Source organism: Belonocnema kinseyi, chromosome 8 (assembly GCF_010883055.1).
Source record: "Belonocnema kinseyi isolate 2016_QV_RU_SX_M_011 chromosome 8, B_treatae_v1, whole genome shotgun sequence".
NCBI classification, from domain to species: domain Eukaryota; kingdom Metazoa; phylum Arthropoda; class Insecta; order Hymenoptera; family Cynipidae; genus Belonocnema; species Belonocnema kinseyi.
In genome coordinates, this window is record NC_046664.1 from 55,252,600 (window position 1) to 55,268,792 (window position 16,193).

Here is a 16,193-nt window from a genome sequence, read left to right on the forward strand (position 1 = left end):
GGGGGGTGTAAAGGAATAGAGAAGAAGGTGCAAGAAAAATGTAAACCCATAGGGGACACATTAGAAGCTTCCATTCCAACTTATTATTGGAAAGGCCAGAAAACATAGGTTTCGAATAGAATATTTAAAAATTACTAATTGAAAAATTAATTGAAATGTTATGTTTCGTTTTTTATTCCTCATTAAGTACAAAGAACCCCGGCTGGTAAAGGCCGGCGGCAGCCGTGAGGCACCGCCTGGTACTTGAGGTGGAGACAAAAATCCCGTTTCAAAATAAAGGTCCAGCTGGCTGATATGCTTCTGGTGAAACAATGCATAGAAGAGGGTGGAGAAGCGATAATGGACTTATTAGATCGTCGATATCATTCTCGCCCGATCCGTAATGGCCATCGTGGTTCGCACCAGCGATCAAATCGCCACTTCGTGACTGTATTACTCAGAGGTGTGCAAAACAGGATAAGAGAAAACACATAAAGTTTGCGATATTTCTAGAAATGATAGCGTTCACATTTTAGTGATGATCGAATTCGTACTCACCACGCGTTAGTTGCATCCGGTTGCGTCATGCGTCCAAATCCACCAGTAATTATTCATTCAGCCCTGATTATTTACGTTTGGATTCCCCCGATTCAGGATCAAGGTCAATGCGCAAAACATGCCCGAAGTTGGAGACCGATTTTTTGTTCCAGTTAGAAATTTCGAATTAAAAAGGCCTCCAAATTGAGTTTGAAAGCCTCAAAATTTGAGGATCTTCAGAGGCTTCAAAAAATTAAACGTGATAATTGGTATGACTTTTTCTATGGCTTTTTCAATGGAGTGCATTCACCCAAAGCAAAAGTGTATTGAAGACATTCAGAAATCGATCGGCTTTAACGAAGTTAGCACAAGTCAGAGGGGATTATATGGAATCTAATACGAAAAGCGAAATAAGATACAAGTGATGAACAAGGACACTCTGAATTTTACAGAGTTTGTTGTAAAACATTCTGTTTAGCAGCGATTAAATGAATTATTTCACCCACTATCTTTAAACTCTAGATAGAAATTCAATCAAATTTGCAGGTTCAGAGATTCTTCGTGAATTGTTAATAATTAAGAACTGATCTAAAAGAAATGTTCAAAATGAAAATTAAATCTCTATTTTAGGTTGGGGAAATTGATTGGACAGGGAAAGTCAGGGAAAATTCAGGGATTTTGCAGTCATTCTTGCAAAGTTAGGGAATTTCTATAAGAGGCATTTGTAAATAACTAACAAGGATAAAATATTTGAATTTTTTCATTCCACTTATTAAAGAAATATTTCAGGATTAAGATTATGGTATTTGAATATCAGTGTTCAGGGAAAATAAAAAATTAGCCAGGGAAAAATCAAGGGAAAGTCGGGGAATTTTTTTAATGAAGTTCAGCGGACACCCTGAATTGGTCCGGAATTAATCTTTTTTTAGTTAGAAATTCTATTGCTTGGTAGGAAATTTAATTATCTTGTTGAAAACTCAATTATTGTGTTAAGAAGTAATTTTTTGGGTGTAAAATTTAAATTTTGTTTAAAATTCCTTTATATGGATAGAAACTTTATCACTTTGGTTTGAAAATTCAGCTTTTTTGGTAGATAAGTCATCTTTATTGGATTAGAAATGAACTTTTTCGTTAAAAATTTAACTGTTCTCTTAAAATATCGTCTTTTTACTCAACTGGTTTTTATTTTAAATAAAATGTTTTTAAATAAAAAATGAACTATTTCATTTTTCTCTGAGAATTCATTTTTGCTCAAAAAATTTTTTTCCATTTGAAGATTAATCATTTTATTTGAAAATTCATCTTTTTGGTTCAAAATTGAACTATTTCGTTCTAAATCCTTTTTGTCGTGGTTAAATTACATTTTTCATTCTGAATTAATCTCTCTGAGCGGAAAGTTTATTACTCTAGTTTAAAATTCATCTCTTTGGTTAAAAATGAACTATTTTGTTGTAAATTCTGTTTTTTTTTTTGGTTTTTAAAAATTAATTTTTTACCTAAAAATTAAACTATCCATTTTTTATTGAAAATCTGTCTTTTAATTTGAAAGCTAAACTGTTTGTAAAAAATTAATTTTTTGCTTACAAAATCAACATTTTGGTTAGAAAATCACCTGTTTTGGCTAAAAATTCAACTGCTTTGTTGAAATTTCGATTTTTTGGGTTGAGAATTCAACTATTTCTAATTTAAAATATTTTGGCTGAAATATCTACTATTACAATTATTCGTTGAAAAATCATATTTTTTTTGGTTAAAAATTCAACTTCTTGGTCGAAGGTTGAACAAATTTTTTTAATAATATGTTTTAATTTAATTTTTTAAACCTAATTGTAATTTTTCTATTTTTCGTTAAAAATGATTATTTTTGTGGGTGAAAATTCTTCTTTCTTAGCAGAAACCTAATCTGCTTGGTTTAAAATTTCCTCTTTTTTTGGTAAAAATACAACTTTGTTGTTGAAAATCCAACCTATTTTACAGAAAATTTATCTTTATAATTTTTCTTATTCAAAATTTATCTTTTTCATTTTTGCTCGGAAGTTGATCTGTTTAATTTACAAATTCGATTTTAATTAAATAAATATGCAATATATGCATAAATTAAAAATTTTCCAGATTGAAAGTCTGTGTACTCATTTTTTTCCAACGATTTTGAGTCAAAACTTTTCATTTTTTAGCGTTAAAATCTCAGTATTTACAAATTTGTTTATTTGAATAGACTTGATTCATGAATCTTCTAATTGGAACAGGCTTTATGTTGAAACATTCCACAAAGAAATTCAAAATTTCCCAATAATTTTTTTCTTGATAGTTCGATTCTTTAATAATTCATTGATTTTTCAAAATGCTTTACATTTTTAATTTATTCCATTTTGTAGGTTGGGAAATTTATTTTGTTTTGAACGCCTAATATTGCAGATTTTTAATATTTGATTACTTTGAGATTGAATTGGTTTTAAGTAGAAATTGTTCATTTCCTAAACTTTTTTTACATTTGCAATTTTGTAATTTCTAGAACTTTCGATTTTTAATTCGTTTAATCTTGCACGTCTAACATTGTTCGGTCTTAATCAAGTGTTTATTAGAACTTTTTTATTCCTGAAGGCTTGAACTCAAAAATTCTTTGATTAAAAACACTAGCTAATTTAAAAAGTGTGAAAAACTTTTTATTTTAAACATTTTATTTTAATATAACATTTTTTTAATGAGTTCAAAATGCTCTGAAAACTAAGAATCTGATATAAAATCATTAAGGTTGTGCGTTACAGCCTCGCAGCTGAAGAAAGGAAAAGTGTCTTGTTTTCATCTTGTCGTTCCGGAAATAGATTTATGCACCGACAACAATGTCGATCGACCTAAAAAAAAACGAATGTTATCTGCATGTAATTAATCATTAATACCCAATCACTAGTGACTATCCAGAATTATAATCGCCTTGAAAATAAATACTTGAAGCTTCATTTTTGAACGTGGGCTGAGGTTTAAGATATCTGACACCTGTCACACGAAACATGTTATAAATATTGAACAGCTTATGTTATTAAAATTCTAATCAAACTTCTGCTTTACAAATAAAATGTTATTTAAATTATTTCTTCGTATCATAAAACTAATAAAAAATCAGTTCGAAGTAATTGAAGGATAAAAATCGAAAAGTAAATCTGTGGTTGATTCTAAACCTATCCCCTGTAGGGAGGTTTTCTCCTAAACATTTATGTCTCAAATCATAAGAAATCTTCATGGTATTCATATAGGCAGTCCTGCAGATTGGAACGAATCTAGAGCTTTAGCTGGAAATCTGATTTTGATTTTTGATTTTTTTGTGCTCTGATTTTGATTGAAGGTTGAACTATTTTGTAAAAAAGTCGTTTTTTTAGTTGAAAACTGATTTCGTTAACTTAAAAATTAAATATTCCATTTATGCCTGAAAAATGGATCGTTTTAATTCAGAATTAAATAATTTATTCATAAATTGAACAATTTGGTTGAAAATTTAGGTATTTTATTGTAAATTTTTATTTTTTGCTAAAAAATTAATCTTTTGCATTTGAAATTTAATATATTGGTTGAAAGTTTAACTATTTTTGTTAAAAATTCATTTTATTAGTTGAAGTTCCATCTCTTTGATTGAAAATGTATTATTTTGTTGTAAATTTATCTTTTTTGGTAAAAAATTAATCTTCTTGATTGAAAATTTAACTATTTGTTCAAAAGTTGAAACACTTAAAAATTCTTTTTATTAGTTGAAGATTCATGTCTCGTTTAAAATCGATTTTTTCAATTGTAAAATTAACTATTGCAATTATTATTGAAAATGGATGGTTTTTAGTTTAAAACTAGAAATATTTAACTTAAGAATTCCTCTGTTTTGTTGGAAATGTGTCTTCTTGGGTTAAAAATTCAACAATTAGGATGAAAATCAACTTTTTGGTTAAAGGTGAACTTTTTAGTTAAAAATTTTACTGTTTCCTGAATAATTCGCCTTTTTGGTTTGAAAAATCAACAATTTCCGTTGAAATTTTCTTTCTCAACTGAAAGAACTTTGCTGCTTGCAAATTTATCCTTTTTGGTAGAATTTTGATGTTTTTAGTTAAAAATTAACATGTTTTGGTTGCTGATTCAGCTATATTGTTGGAAATTCATATTTTTTGGTTGTATCCAACTGCTTTTTATTTAAAATTAAAAGATTTTTTTCCACGTTTAAATCCTTTGTCAGAACTTAATTTTTTTAGTTAAAGAATTGAAGATCCATCTGCTTGGTTGAATATTTAACTATTTTTCTAAAATAGTTTTTTTTTGCCTTTATGAAAATGAATTGTTTTTACTGAAAATTTAACTATTTGGTATTTGTTTTTGAAAATTTATCTTTTTATTTAGAAATTCAACTGTTTTAAAGTAAATTAATTTCTTTTATAAAATTGAACTATTAGTTTGAAACCTTTTTTTTCTTTACTGGAAAATTTGTGTTCGTTAAAAATTGAACTCGCTTATTGAAAATTCGGCTTTTTGATATCACAATTCATTTGCTTTCGTAGGGTTTAGCTGTTTTTGATTAGAAATTAAAATCTTGCTTCTATGAAATATCAACTGCATTTTTCGTTAAGGATTCATCTTTTTGATTGAGAATTTAGCTCATTGGTTACAAATTTAATTCCTTGCTTAAAAACTAATTGTCGAACAATTTCATTGGAAATTCATTTTTTTTATTGAATTTGACCGTCTTTGATTTCAAATTAAAATCTTTTTGTGTTAAAATATGATGTTTTCCTGTAAAAATAATGTTTTTTATTGAAAATTCAACTACTTGGTTGAAAGATGAATTTCTTTGTTAAAAATTATGTTTGTTGTTGAAGATTCATAATTTTAGTTAAAAATTCAAATGTTTTGTTGAGCACTCAGTGACAGTTACATATTCAATTATTTTGTTGAAAGGTTAATTATTTTGATGAAAAATTAACTGCTTGTTTAGAAATTCAACTGTTTGGTTGATACATAATTTTTTATGTTGAAAATTCATCTTGGTAGGTCGAAAAATTAACTATATGGTTGCAAATTAAACTGTGTTTAAAAAAATGTGTACCTCTTTTTAGAGTAAAAATTCATATTTTTGGAATTAAATTTCATCTTCTTTAGTAGAAAAGTTCTTGTTTGAAAATTTTTCCTTCAAGATTGAAAACTCAACTACTGTGTAAGAATTTCGTCTCTTTTCCTTGAAAGTTCGAATATTTGTTTGTAAATTAAACTGTTTGGTCAAAATTAAATTTTTGTGTATGTTGAAAATTCAACTATTTCATTAAGGAATCATTTTTCTTGGTTGAAAATAAACCTTACCTGATTTTAAAACCTTATTTAAAAAATGTATTCCACTATTATTCACCTATTTTCGTGATAATTCACGCTACGATTATCGTAGTTCTTGAACGACCCCTTTAAGAGATAGTTGAGGCTTTTTTTAAAATCATTTTGTACATGACAGCAGCTAATCTAAGACTTACTAACTTAGCTATTCAAAAGAATGATGTCACCAACTAACGTCACTTTGTATGTACAAATTACAAAAAGGGGGGCAGAAGACTTGCTGATGGCGCACGAATTGACTGAATAATTACGTGGGAGTTCCGATAATGTTATTGCGAAGTTCGAATGAGCTCTGACCAAATGATAAAAAGGGTCGTTCCTACGCATTTTGCATAAAAAAATCAAGCATTGTACAATGTACATTCTCAAAAGTGGGATAGGAGTCCCGGCCATGAGGACAGATGTGACTGAAAGTGAATAATTAAGAGAGAAAACCAAGAGGTTCCGTTACTAAATATTTTTCTTGAAGACTTTCAGACACATTCAAATTCTCTTTGACACTGTTTTGCTACTGTTTTGAAAAAACACATTAAATATTCTATTTTTAAATCAAAGAGACGAATTTTCAACCAAGAAAGCTATTTTTGACCAAATTATTGAATGTTTTCCCAAAAAGACTAATTTTCTCTAATACAATTACAATTTCATCCCTAGAGTATGAATTTTTAACCAAAAAGTTCACTTTCACCCAATCACTTGAATTTTTACCAAAATAGTTGAATTTTAAGTTAAAAAGTTACTTTTTTGTCAAAAAAAAAAACAATTTTCTGTCAATATTATGAATCTTCAATAAAAAAAAAGAACTTTTAGGAAAGTAGTTCAAGTTTCGACCAAGGCGTTACATTTTCAACCTAAAAAGATACCTTTTTAACGGAAAATGTAATAGTTTATTTAAAAAAAAGAGATTTCAATAACAAAATTTGAAAACATGGGATTTAAACAACAAAGGCAAATTTTCAACAAACTATTTGATTTTTAAACCGAAAAATGTATTTCTTTAAAAAAGCGAATATTTAACAAAATGTATAAATTTTAAATAATGTAGTTAAATTTTCTATTAAATTGTTGAATTTTTTATCCGAATTTATGATATTACTGCAAAGCAGTTGAGTTTTTTTCACGAAAATGTGACCTTTAAACAGAAAAATTTAATTAACAATTGAAACAGATTAATCTTTAAGCAGACAGTTGCATTTTTAACCAAACAAGGTAAAATTTTTACAGAAAGAAAAAAAGCATTTCATTGGTTGAAAATTCACCTCTTTTATTGAAAATTTAACTATTTTGTTTGGCATTCATTTTTCTGATTTGGTTAAGATTCATTTCTGTGGAATTAAAATTAAGTATTTGATTTTTTGTGCAAAATTGAATGTTTTTAGTTTAAAATTCAACGATTTTCGTTGAAATTCAACTGCTTTTTAAAATCAAAATCGCCTTTTGGCCTAAAATTTCAACAATTAGTTTGACATTTTTTTTTTATGAAAAATCTTTTTTGGTTAAAAATTAAACTCTTTTGGTAGAAATTTGATGTTTTTTGTTTAGAGGTGATACTGGTTGTTTATTATTTCTTCTGTTTCGGTTGAGAATTCAAATATGTTCTTGAAAATGTCTTCTTTTTTTATTGACTTGAACTGTTTATGGTTTAAAATTAAAATATTTTCCGGCTGAAATATCAGCTATTATAACTTTTGTTTTTAATCCGTCTGTTTTTCATTTAAAACTATAATCTTTTTTGACTAAACCATCAGCTATTATATTTCTCGTTGATAATTGATCTTTTTATATTGAAAAGTCAAATATTTGTTTGAAAGTAGAACTTCTTTGCTCAAAATTAATTTTTTGTTAAAAATTCATCATGTTGAAAGTTATTTTCTTTTCTTAAAAAGTCATCTTTTGTTGATAGAAAATTAAACTGTTTTGTAAAAAATGCGTCTTTTTATAGAAAACTCGTCTATTTGGATTAAAAATTCAATTGCCTTCTTAAAAAATTTTTACAATAGCGTGACGTAATTTTTTAATGGTGTCCATAAAACGTTTGCTTCTTTTTTTGTAATTATTCCAAAGTTTTTACACACAAATCCCTCTAATCCGAATAATCGTAGCCTGAAAACAAATTAATGTAAAGTTCTCCAGCAATGTTATAAAATTTTCCAAAAGTCTTTTTTAACATGAACCTCTTGACCCCTTTTTTGAGGTTGAACACATAAATATTTTGGATGATGCAGCCAAATTCCAATGCCAAATTTATTAGTCAAGTTTGCGAAATTGATTTTAGAAAATAGTTAATAAAGTTTCTAATGTTTGCATGGTTTACATGAGAATTGCGAAACGAGTAGGTGCGCAGCTTCTTCCTGCACATTGCACACCATAAACTCAACGGTATTTGTGCTCGTTTGCAACCTGCACGAGCGAATAAACTGCTTGAAATTTCCTCTTTTGCCTGGAGTACTGGGTATCGTAATTTCCACACGTTTTGCGATGCTTCTTTTTTCTGGTCGCTGCTAAATGGACGTATCTGGAGGCTACGTTTAAACACACATTTGTAACTTCTACGAATCTAACATGCCTGCCCAGCGAGGAGAAATTTACTCAAAGTTCAGATGGTGCATTGCCGCCACCACTTCCATCTGCTTATTTGAGTGTATCGGGAGTAGAGAGTGGAAGTGGAAAATTAACATCCGCGATTTGATTTGATTCGACGCCCCCCTCCACTCTCTCTCGCTGGGCATGTTTGCTGTAAGGGACTATCTACTTTTGTAGAAAATTAATATTTTTTGGGTTTTCGACTTTCGACCTGAAATCTTAGGAATTTAAAGCTTTTATATTAACTTCAATATGTTACCTACCCCCTATTATTACCATATTTTCGTGAAAAATCACCCTATTTTCTCTGTTTTGATATTATTTTGGGCTGTAAAGTTTGAAATTCTCTAGTCTGTAATCCAGTTGAGCAACGTGTGACTTTGTTTTGAACAAAATTAACGAGTTTGAACTTGTAATTAGCATTTTTGACGACAGGAAGTTGGCCTGGTATTAAATAGCATCAGGTGCGATGCGATGACTTCATATCCGGCCTGCAATCTCAGCACCTCTCCTCGTTTTACCTTCTCTGTCTCTCAGCACAATAAACCCGGTCTCTTTCTGAATTCATTCTCAAGCCTGTTGGGGCCTTGACCGCAAAATAATTAACCCTGGCTTTATTGTCGTTTTTTATTTCTTTTACAAAAAAACCTATTTTACCGACTTCAAAAATATTCTGCAGCTGAAGTGGTTCAAGTCTGTACTAAGTTTCTACATTGATTTCGAAGGGTCCCGATGACGTCACAAATGATATTGCGCAATTTTGAGAGACAAATGTGCGTAAACATCTTCAAGGTTATTTGTTTTCTCAGTTAAGCATTTCGCGTAAACACTGACAAGGTTATACTTTGACTTGTCCTTGCATTTGGTATTGCGTCGTATGGTTATGAGAAAAACAAGGGTGATTTATTTAGAACATTCAAAAAAACTTAGCACGGACGTTAACCACTTTAGCTGCATAATAATCTCGAGGTCGGTAAGGTATGTTTCGTGAAAAGCTTGAATAAGAAATAAATGAAAGAAGGCTATAACTGAAGAACACTTAATCGACAATCAGCAAGTCTTGGCGCATTTATCGCCTAAAGGTGTTTGCAAGTGTGAATAAAGAATCAGTTCATTAAATTACATAAACCGGTAATTTAGATAATGCAAAATGAACTGAGTTAGTGCTTATCTGGAAAAATGCACCAAAGCTCTACTGGTGGCATACATTAATTAAAGTTTAAACGAGTCTCCCTCACAAAAATGTAACTGTAGCTAATCGAGTACCAAATGACAAAAAAAACTAGCAGGTTGCAACATTTATTTACACTAATGGTTAACGGTAAGTTATATAAAAGTCAGGCTTGGTGAGAAAAAGTGTAAATTTCTCTGGAGGCTGTTTTCTATAATGTCAATATTATGACTTTTCTGAAGGTTCAAGTAGTTTTTTTCTTCGTTACAAACTTTTAGCTGACTTCGAGAGAAAGTTGTATTTTAGACTTCATAGAGAGAACCCAATAATAAAATCAAAATATTTTGGGTTAAAAACTCTTCTTTTTTTTTTGGTTGAAAAGACTACGATCATATTTTTTGTAAAATATTCTACTATTTGGTGGGAAAGTTAATTCCTTTTTTGCAAATGAAACTATTCGACTACTGGCTGAAATTTCAAATACAGTGTTAAAAATACATTTTTTGTATTGAGGATTCATCTCTTTGGTTCAATGTAAATGTATTTTTTTAGTTTCAGGTTCAACTATCTGGTTAAATAGTTTTTTTTTTCTTTTAATATTTATGTATTTTTTTTATAATTCATCTTTTTTGTAGAAAGTTAATCTTCTTGATTAAAAAATTAACCTTTTGATTGATATTTCAACTCGTCTTTTGAATTTTGATCTCCTTTGTTGCAAGTTCATTGTTCAGGTTGAAGATTGATCATTTTAGTTAAAAATTCATCTATCTGATTAAAAATTTAATCATTTTGTTGAAAATTATTTTGTTTTAGTTAAAAATTAATTTTTTTAACTGAAAATTTAATTATTTCTTTTAAAGATAAACAATTTTAGATTAAAATTCTTTTCTTTTTTTAATTATTTTTTCTACTGATAATTCAACTATTCCATTTTTTTTAGAAAATAAACTATTTTTTAAAGTTGACTTTTTTGTTCAAAATGAACTTTTTTGTTAAAAATTAACTTCTTTCATGGAAATTCAGATTTGTGAGCTGAACATTCAACTGTTTTGTAGAAAATTCTTCATTTTGTCTTTAAAATTCTACAATTTAGTATAAAATGCAACTGTTTCGTTAAAAATTATTCTTTTTCTGGATGCAAATTCAACTACTTGGTTGAAAGTTTAACTCTTTGTTAAAAATTATTTTCTTTTGGTGGAAGTTTTATCTTTTTTATTGAAAATTCAACTATTTATTTGTTTGAAAATTCAACTATTTATTTGTTTGAAAACTCGTTTTGTTTTATTGAATCATATTTGTTTAATAAAAAATTATCTTATTATTCGAAAATTCAATGTTTATAGAAAAATCGTTTTTATAGATTAAAGATCCATTTTTTTTGTCAAGGTGTTGAGGCTTCAACTATTATGTTGAAAATTCTTTTTTTTTTAATTTAGTTGGTTTAGATTTAAAATTACAATATTTTTTAGTTGAAATATCAACTATTACATTTTCCGCTGGCAATTCATATTTTCGGTTGAGTTTGTTGAAAGTTGAGTTCCTTTGTTAAAAACTAATTTTTCTCAATCGTAGATATATAATTTGAGTTAAAAATTTAAATGTATGGTTAGAAACCCGTTGTTTTCGTTGAAAGTTATTTCTTGTAACTAAAAATGTAACTATTTTATTTTACCTTAAAAATTGATTTTTTTTCTCTTAATGCATCTTTTCGGGTATAAAAGTGAACTGTTTGGTATAAAATTAAACTATCTGATTAATAATTCAACTTATTTGTTAAAAAGTAATCTGTTATTGTTGAACATTCATCTCTGTGATTGAGATTTTAACTGCTTTGTTGAAATTCGTTTATATTTGTTGGACGTTATTTCTTTCAACTGAACATTCAACTGTTTGGTTACAAATTCGTATTTTTTGGTTGAATTCAACTGTCTTTGGTTTGGACATTTAGTACGATACCTTCATTTATTTTTTTTACAAAAATTCATTCCCCATTATTCCCATAATTTTGGGGAAAATCACTCGATTTCATCTATTTTGAGAGCATTTTGGACTAAGTCTGTTTTCTCTGTCTAAATTGAAAACATTCAAAATTACATTTCTTTGAAGAAAGGTTTTGATTCGATACATTTTTTTGCACTTGAAATGTACGAATGTGGGGATGCAATCTGCACTGAATGGTCTCATGAAAGTTGGAATAGCGTTCATTGAGAAATACACAGGAAGCACCTGTCATGCCCCCCTCGAGTGCTAGGAGTGGAAGCATGTCGTGGAACGAATGGCGCCTTCAGCTTACACGGTAACGCGTTGTAACCATAGGTAGTGGCTTACCTTGTGTTACACATTACGAGCCACGATATTTGTCGATGAAGATGTTTGTGGTTGTTTGCAAACAGAATGATCTACCCTGAGTCTGCTGTTCTGCGAAAAAAAGCAGTAACTGCAAAAAATTGAAAAAATGCACTGAATATCACTGAAAAAATGTTTTAGCTGGCCCAGCTTGACGTTTACCTGAATTACGTCTTCTAAAAATATATAGCTGTGTTACCTTAATTTCTAGCTGGTTAAGCTAATTTTTCCATCCAGAAATTATCTAGATAATTTATCTAAAAAATTTCTAGTTGGAAAAATTTATCTAACACAGCTATATTTTCTTACTGGACAAAGTCCAGCTAAAAGTTGGGATGTGGTAGCTAAGCGATTTTTTCAGTGTTGAAGAGATTAGAAAATTGACAATTTGACCGAGGCAAAATGGATAAAAGGCCCGAAATTTAAAATCATCCGCCGGGTGGACATTTTTATTTAAAAAACCTTACAATGTCAATCAGTAATGGAATCAAGTTTAGAGAAGTTCCCATCATTTGCGTCAAAGTGGGAAATATTGCTGACAGTTTAAGAGGGAATGCGTGACGTCTCATAGTCGCTAACGAGCCTTTTCTTTTGGAAACATGCTCTTCTTGATCCCATGCAACCTGTCTCACGATAAGGGATCCTCATTCTCGTTTCTGCGTTGAAATCGAGCGGTTTTATCTAGAGTTTATCAGATCCTCCCCCTCTGCATTAAAGTGCTCTTCTGCATTCGCTAGTTTGTCTGAAAAAGGAAACTAGGAAGAAGAATCGCGTCGCACTATTGCCCACGCGAGAAACTTGCGCATGTGCTCTGACCTTCAACAGTGTTTTCTTAAAACAAAAACACATATTCAGATTGAACTTTGTATATAAATAAGATAATTTTATCGAAGTAGAACTAGTTTTTGAAAATCTCAAAAAGTATTCTGTACTTCTATACCAAGGACTTATTCTCAATTGATTAAGTATTTGGTTTTGGAGAGGGTTCTGTCTATTCACCATAAACTTTTGTTGGTCTACTTCTGATTAGATTTATTTATCAAAAGAGGAAGCTTTAGAGAGAATCCATTGACGAAAAGCCAGAAACTTGTTTTGTATTTAGCTATTAACTAGACACCTGTTAAAAGTTTGGAATCATTCAAATCAGCAATCTTCCGAAACCGATTACTCTTCAAATCTCAAATCTCCAATCTTAAATCTCAAATCTTAATAGCTTTCCAAGTTAATATGCTCTAAACAGGACCCAACAACAAATAACTCAATCCATCATATCATTGTGATCAACCCAATAACTGTCCACCCAACACCAGCAGAACCTCTCTTTTTAAGGCAACCAATCGTCATCGGAAGTCACTAAATTGAAATTTCCAGTCAATTAGCTCATTCTGTATTGGTCTCCCTTTAAGGTATCAGGCCCTGAAAATGCTTGGTTCTCGCAATTATGATCTTGCCTTGTTATTTTTACAACACACTGGCTCTCTTTTGGAGCCGTATGTTGGTTCAGTGGCGAAACGAAAAAGGGTATCCGAGTGGGAGTTCGCATCAGAAGTGGGAGGATGTTCCGTCTCACCTGTACGCATTTCGTTGCCCTACTCTTGCAGATAGTCGCGTTTCGCTGGCTACCTACTGCCTACCTGGCTGTCTGGCTTCATGGCGCGGGTGGGGATTCCACCGAACGGCAGTCGCTGGATATAGTGGATATCCAGTCGAGCCGCTACGTGCTGACAAGAGAAGCGGCCGACGATCGCGAAGATTTCAATATTATCATCCTCGTCAACAATCAGTGCCATTATTTACGTTTGTTTCCCATTAGATCGCCAGTCCGCAGTCATCTGGCACCGGGTACACTTAATCGCTCCTGCCGTATGAAATCAACTTGTTCAAGACTCCACTGTCATTAAACCATCGTCGTTCTTCTTCTGTGTATGATTTTATGTTTACTCAGAGTCGGTTTCGTGATTCAGCAAATCATTTCTGGAGATTGGGACGATGCCTTAATAAACGAGAGTGCCACGTGCGTCGCGTGTTGCTGCACTGATTTTCCGTCACATGGCTAACCGGTTTTATTAAATTTTAGTTCCTTTCGTTGATTTGATCCGATTCAGTCTCATTTAATTCAATTTTGTCTAAACGGATAGCATTTGATCGGTGGATGGAGGTGACAACTCTAAGAAGTGGTGCTCCTGATTCCAGTTTGTGCCAATGGGAATACAAATTTAGTGAAAACAGAAAGTGATTTTTTCGGGTCTTGTGAGGTGCAAAGGAGATTATCTTCAACTGTTGTGGGATTTAAGGCATGTCAATGTATAAATTTAGTAAGAGCGGAAGACTTTTCGTCCAGGGCACTCGCGAGGAAAACGACCGCGATAATGTGGCCTCTTCCAGCCCCACCGGAAATCAAGCCTCTGATTTGCAGGCGATCTACACAAAACGGAAATTGTCGACCGAGGTCCTAGGTACGAGGAAAAGCTTTGTTGAACTCGAAAGGATTCGCTTGATGAAATTTAATTGGGGGGGGGGGGGGAAACAGTTTAATTGCGAACAGTTTGTTTTGATGATAGTAGTGGAGGGTGTTGGAGGTGTTTATATTAAAATGGATTTAAGTTTGTAGAACTGACTCTGCTTTCAGACATCAAGTTTTTTGATTAGGAGAAACAATCTTTGCAAAAAATCTGTCAATTAAAAGTGATCAAGTCTCCATCCCAAAAAAATAGAGATGTACGTTTCCTTACAGAATATAAATTTAGATTTTTTCAAATTAATTGAAGTCCAAACTTAAACCAATGAAATTAAGAATCTTCGAATTGAAGTACTTTAGTGAGAAAAGTTTTAGCTTAAAAATGAACAATTGAATTTAAAGCATTTGTCATTATTTTACAAAATCTTTTTACATCCCGATTTTCCTTTAGAAATCCTGGCTTCACTTTTAACGATAAGGCTTCTAAAGTAGCTATAAATTACAAGATCTTGTCATTTACCCAGGAAGCATGCTCAAAAATCATTGTTATTGTGGTAGACAATAGCCTAAATGAAAATATTCTGCGCATTCTTAAGATCCCTGAAGGAATCGGTTATCTTTGTGGGAAAAGAGGGTGTTTGTTGTCGAGGAGAAGTGTGATTAGCATATCCACAAGCCACCTCACAAAATGGGAATCAGCTGGTCAGATGATACTTCACGACCTTGATCTTACCCACGCGCCACGGGCTTTAAATGGGCAGACTCAGCGACTATTCGACCCAGTGGGATGATGGGAAGTACCTTTTTTGCATGATCGGAAATTGGGAAATTCCAATTGGATGTCGTTGTTGCGTGGAATCACACCCAAAGAAAACATTTATTCAAATTAAGATTCAAATATTACCAATTGATTATTTGAAAGAATGCAATCATGAATTCAAACGAAATTAAGTGAAATGAAAACTGCCATTTCAGTCTATCTAAAATTAATTGTCTTTCTGCTTCAAACCAATTTTTGAAAAGAAAATCAAATCGTTCATTATTATTGATAATTACGCTTACGCATTATCTAAGAGAGATAAGGTTAAGGTCATACATGATTTGTTCTAGAGTGTACTTTATCTTTGAGAAACTAAAATTACACTCACGAGTAGATGCCGAATTTCAAAATAAGGAAATCCTTTCACTCTCGTAAGAGTAGTATCAACATACTTAATAGTCTCAAAGCCATATTAAGAACACTTCTAAAGAGGGCAGAGGAAATTATGAATTTATAAGGGACAATTAGTTGCAAAATGTTTTCTCGTAAGAGATTTGTAATAATCATAAGTTTCTCAATTTAGATTGCGCGATCAAAATTATATGCAACAATTGCCTATCCCTAAAGGATGCCTTATTGGCATAAGTCCTTCGGGACTAATCCTCCCACTGAGGATGTCGAGGTCTCGTTATCTGTTACCATTTTTACTCCGATCCGAAGATTGATTTAAATAACCACCTACTCGATTGACCTTGCTCTACTCTATGCTAATTTCCTCTTCAGATCTTGATTTTTAATTAAATTGATACGAAAATTATTAGATGTGAAACATTAAAGAAATACATAGTACGTATCATTATTCAAAGACATCTTCTAGATCCTCTTATTTCCTTATCGTGTATTTGTTTGAGAAAGGCGTCGTGAGCATTGTCAGTTTAAGCAAGTGAATCACTTAATTGGGTTAATATATTATCACCTGCTCACAAAAAAACCTGATAGTATTG

The 16,193-nt window shown here is 31.0% G+C and overlaps 1 protein-coding gene across 9 annotated transcripts in view; it reads left to right on the forward strand.

Annotated features, from left to right (window-relative positions):
- The window catches only part of LOC117177852 (dystonin), a 454,633-nt gene that overhangs the window by 291,564 nt on the left and 146,876 nt on the right, over positions 1–16,193 (forward strand). Inside the window, exon 1 of one of the 9 annotated variants that reach the window (XM_033368869.1) lies at positions 14,013–14,427. The exons of 7 other annotated variants lie outside the window; for them this stretch is intronic. In XM_033368869.1, coding sequence (XP_033224760.1) covers positions 14,268–14,427 — 160 coding nt within the window. In that variant the 5' untranslated portion in view covers positions 14,013–14,267. Of the gene's footprint in view, positions 1–14,012; positions 14,428–16,193 lie in introns of those variants that run through there. One more of the 9 variants, XM_033368871.1, reaches the window with a different exon arrangement.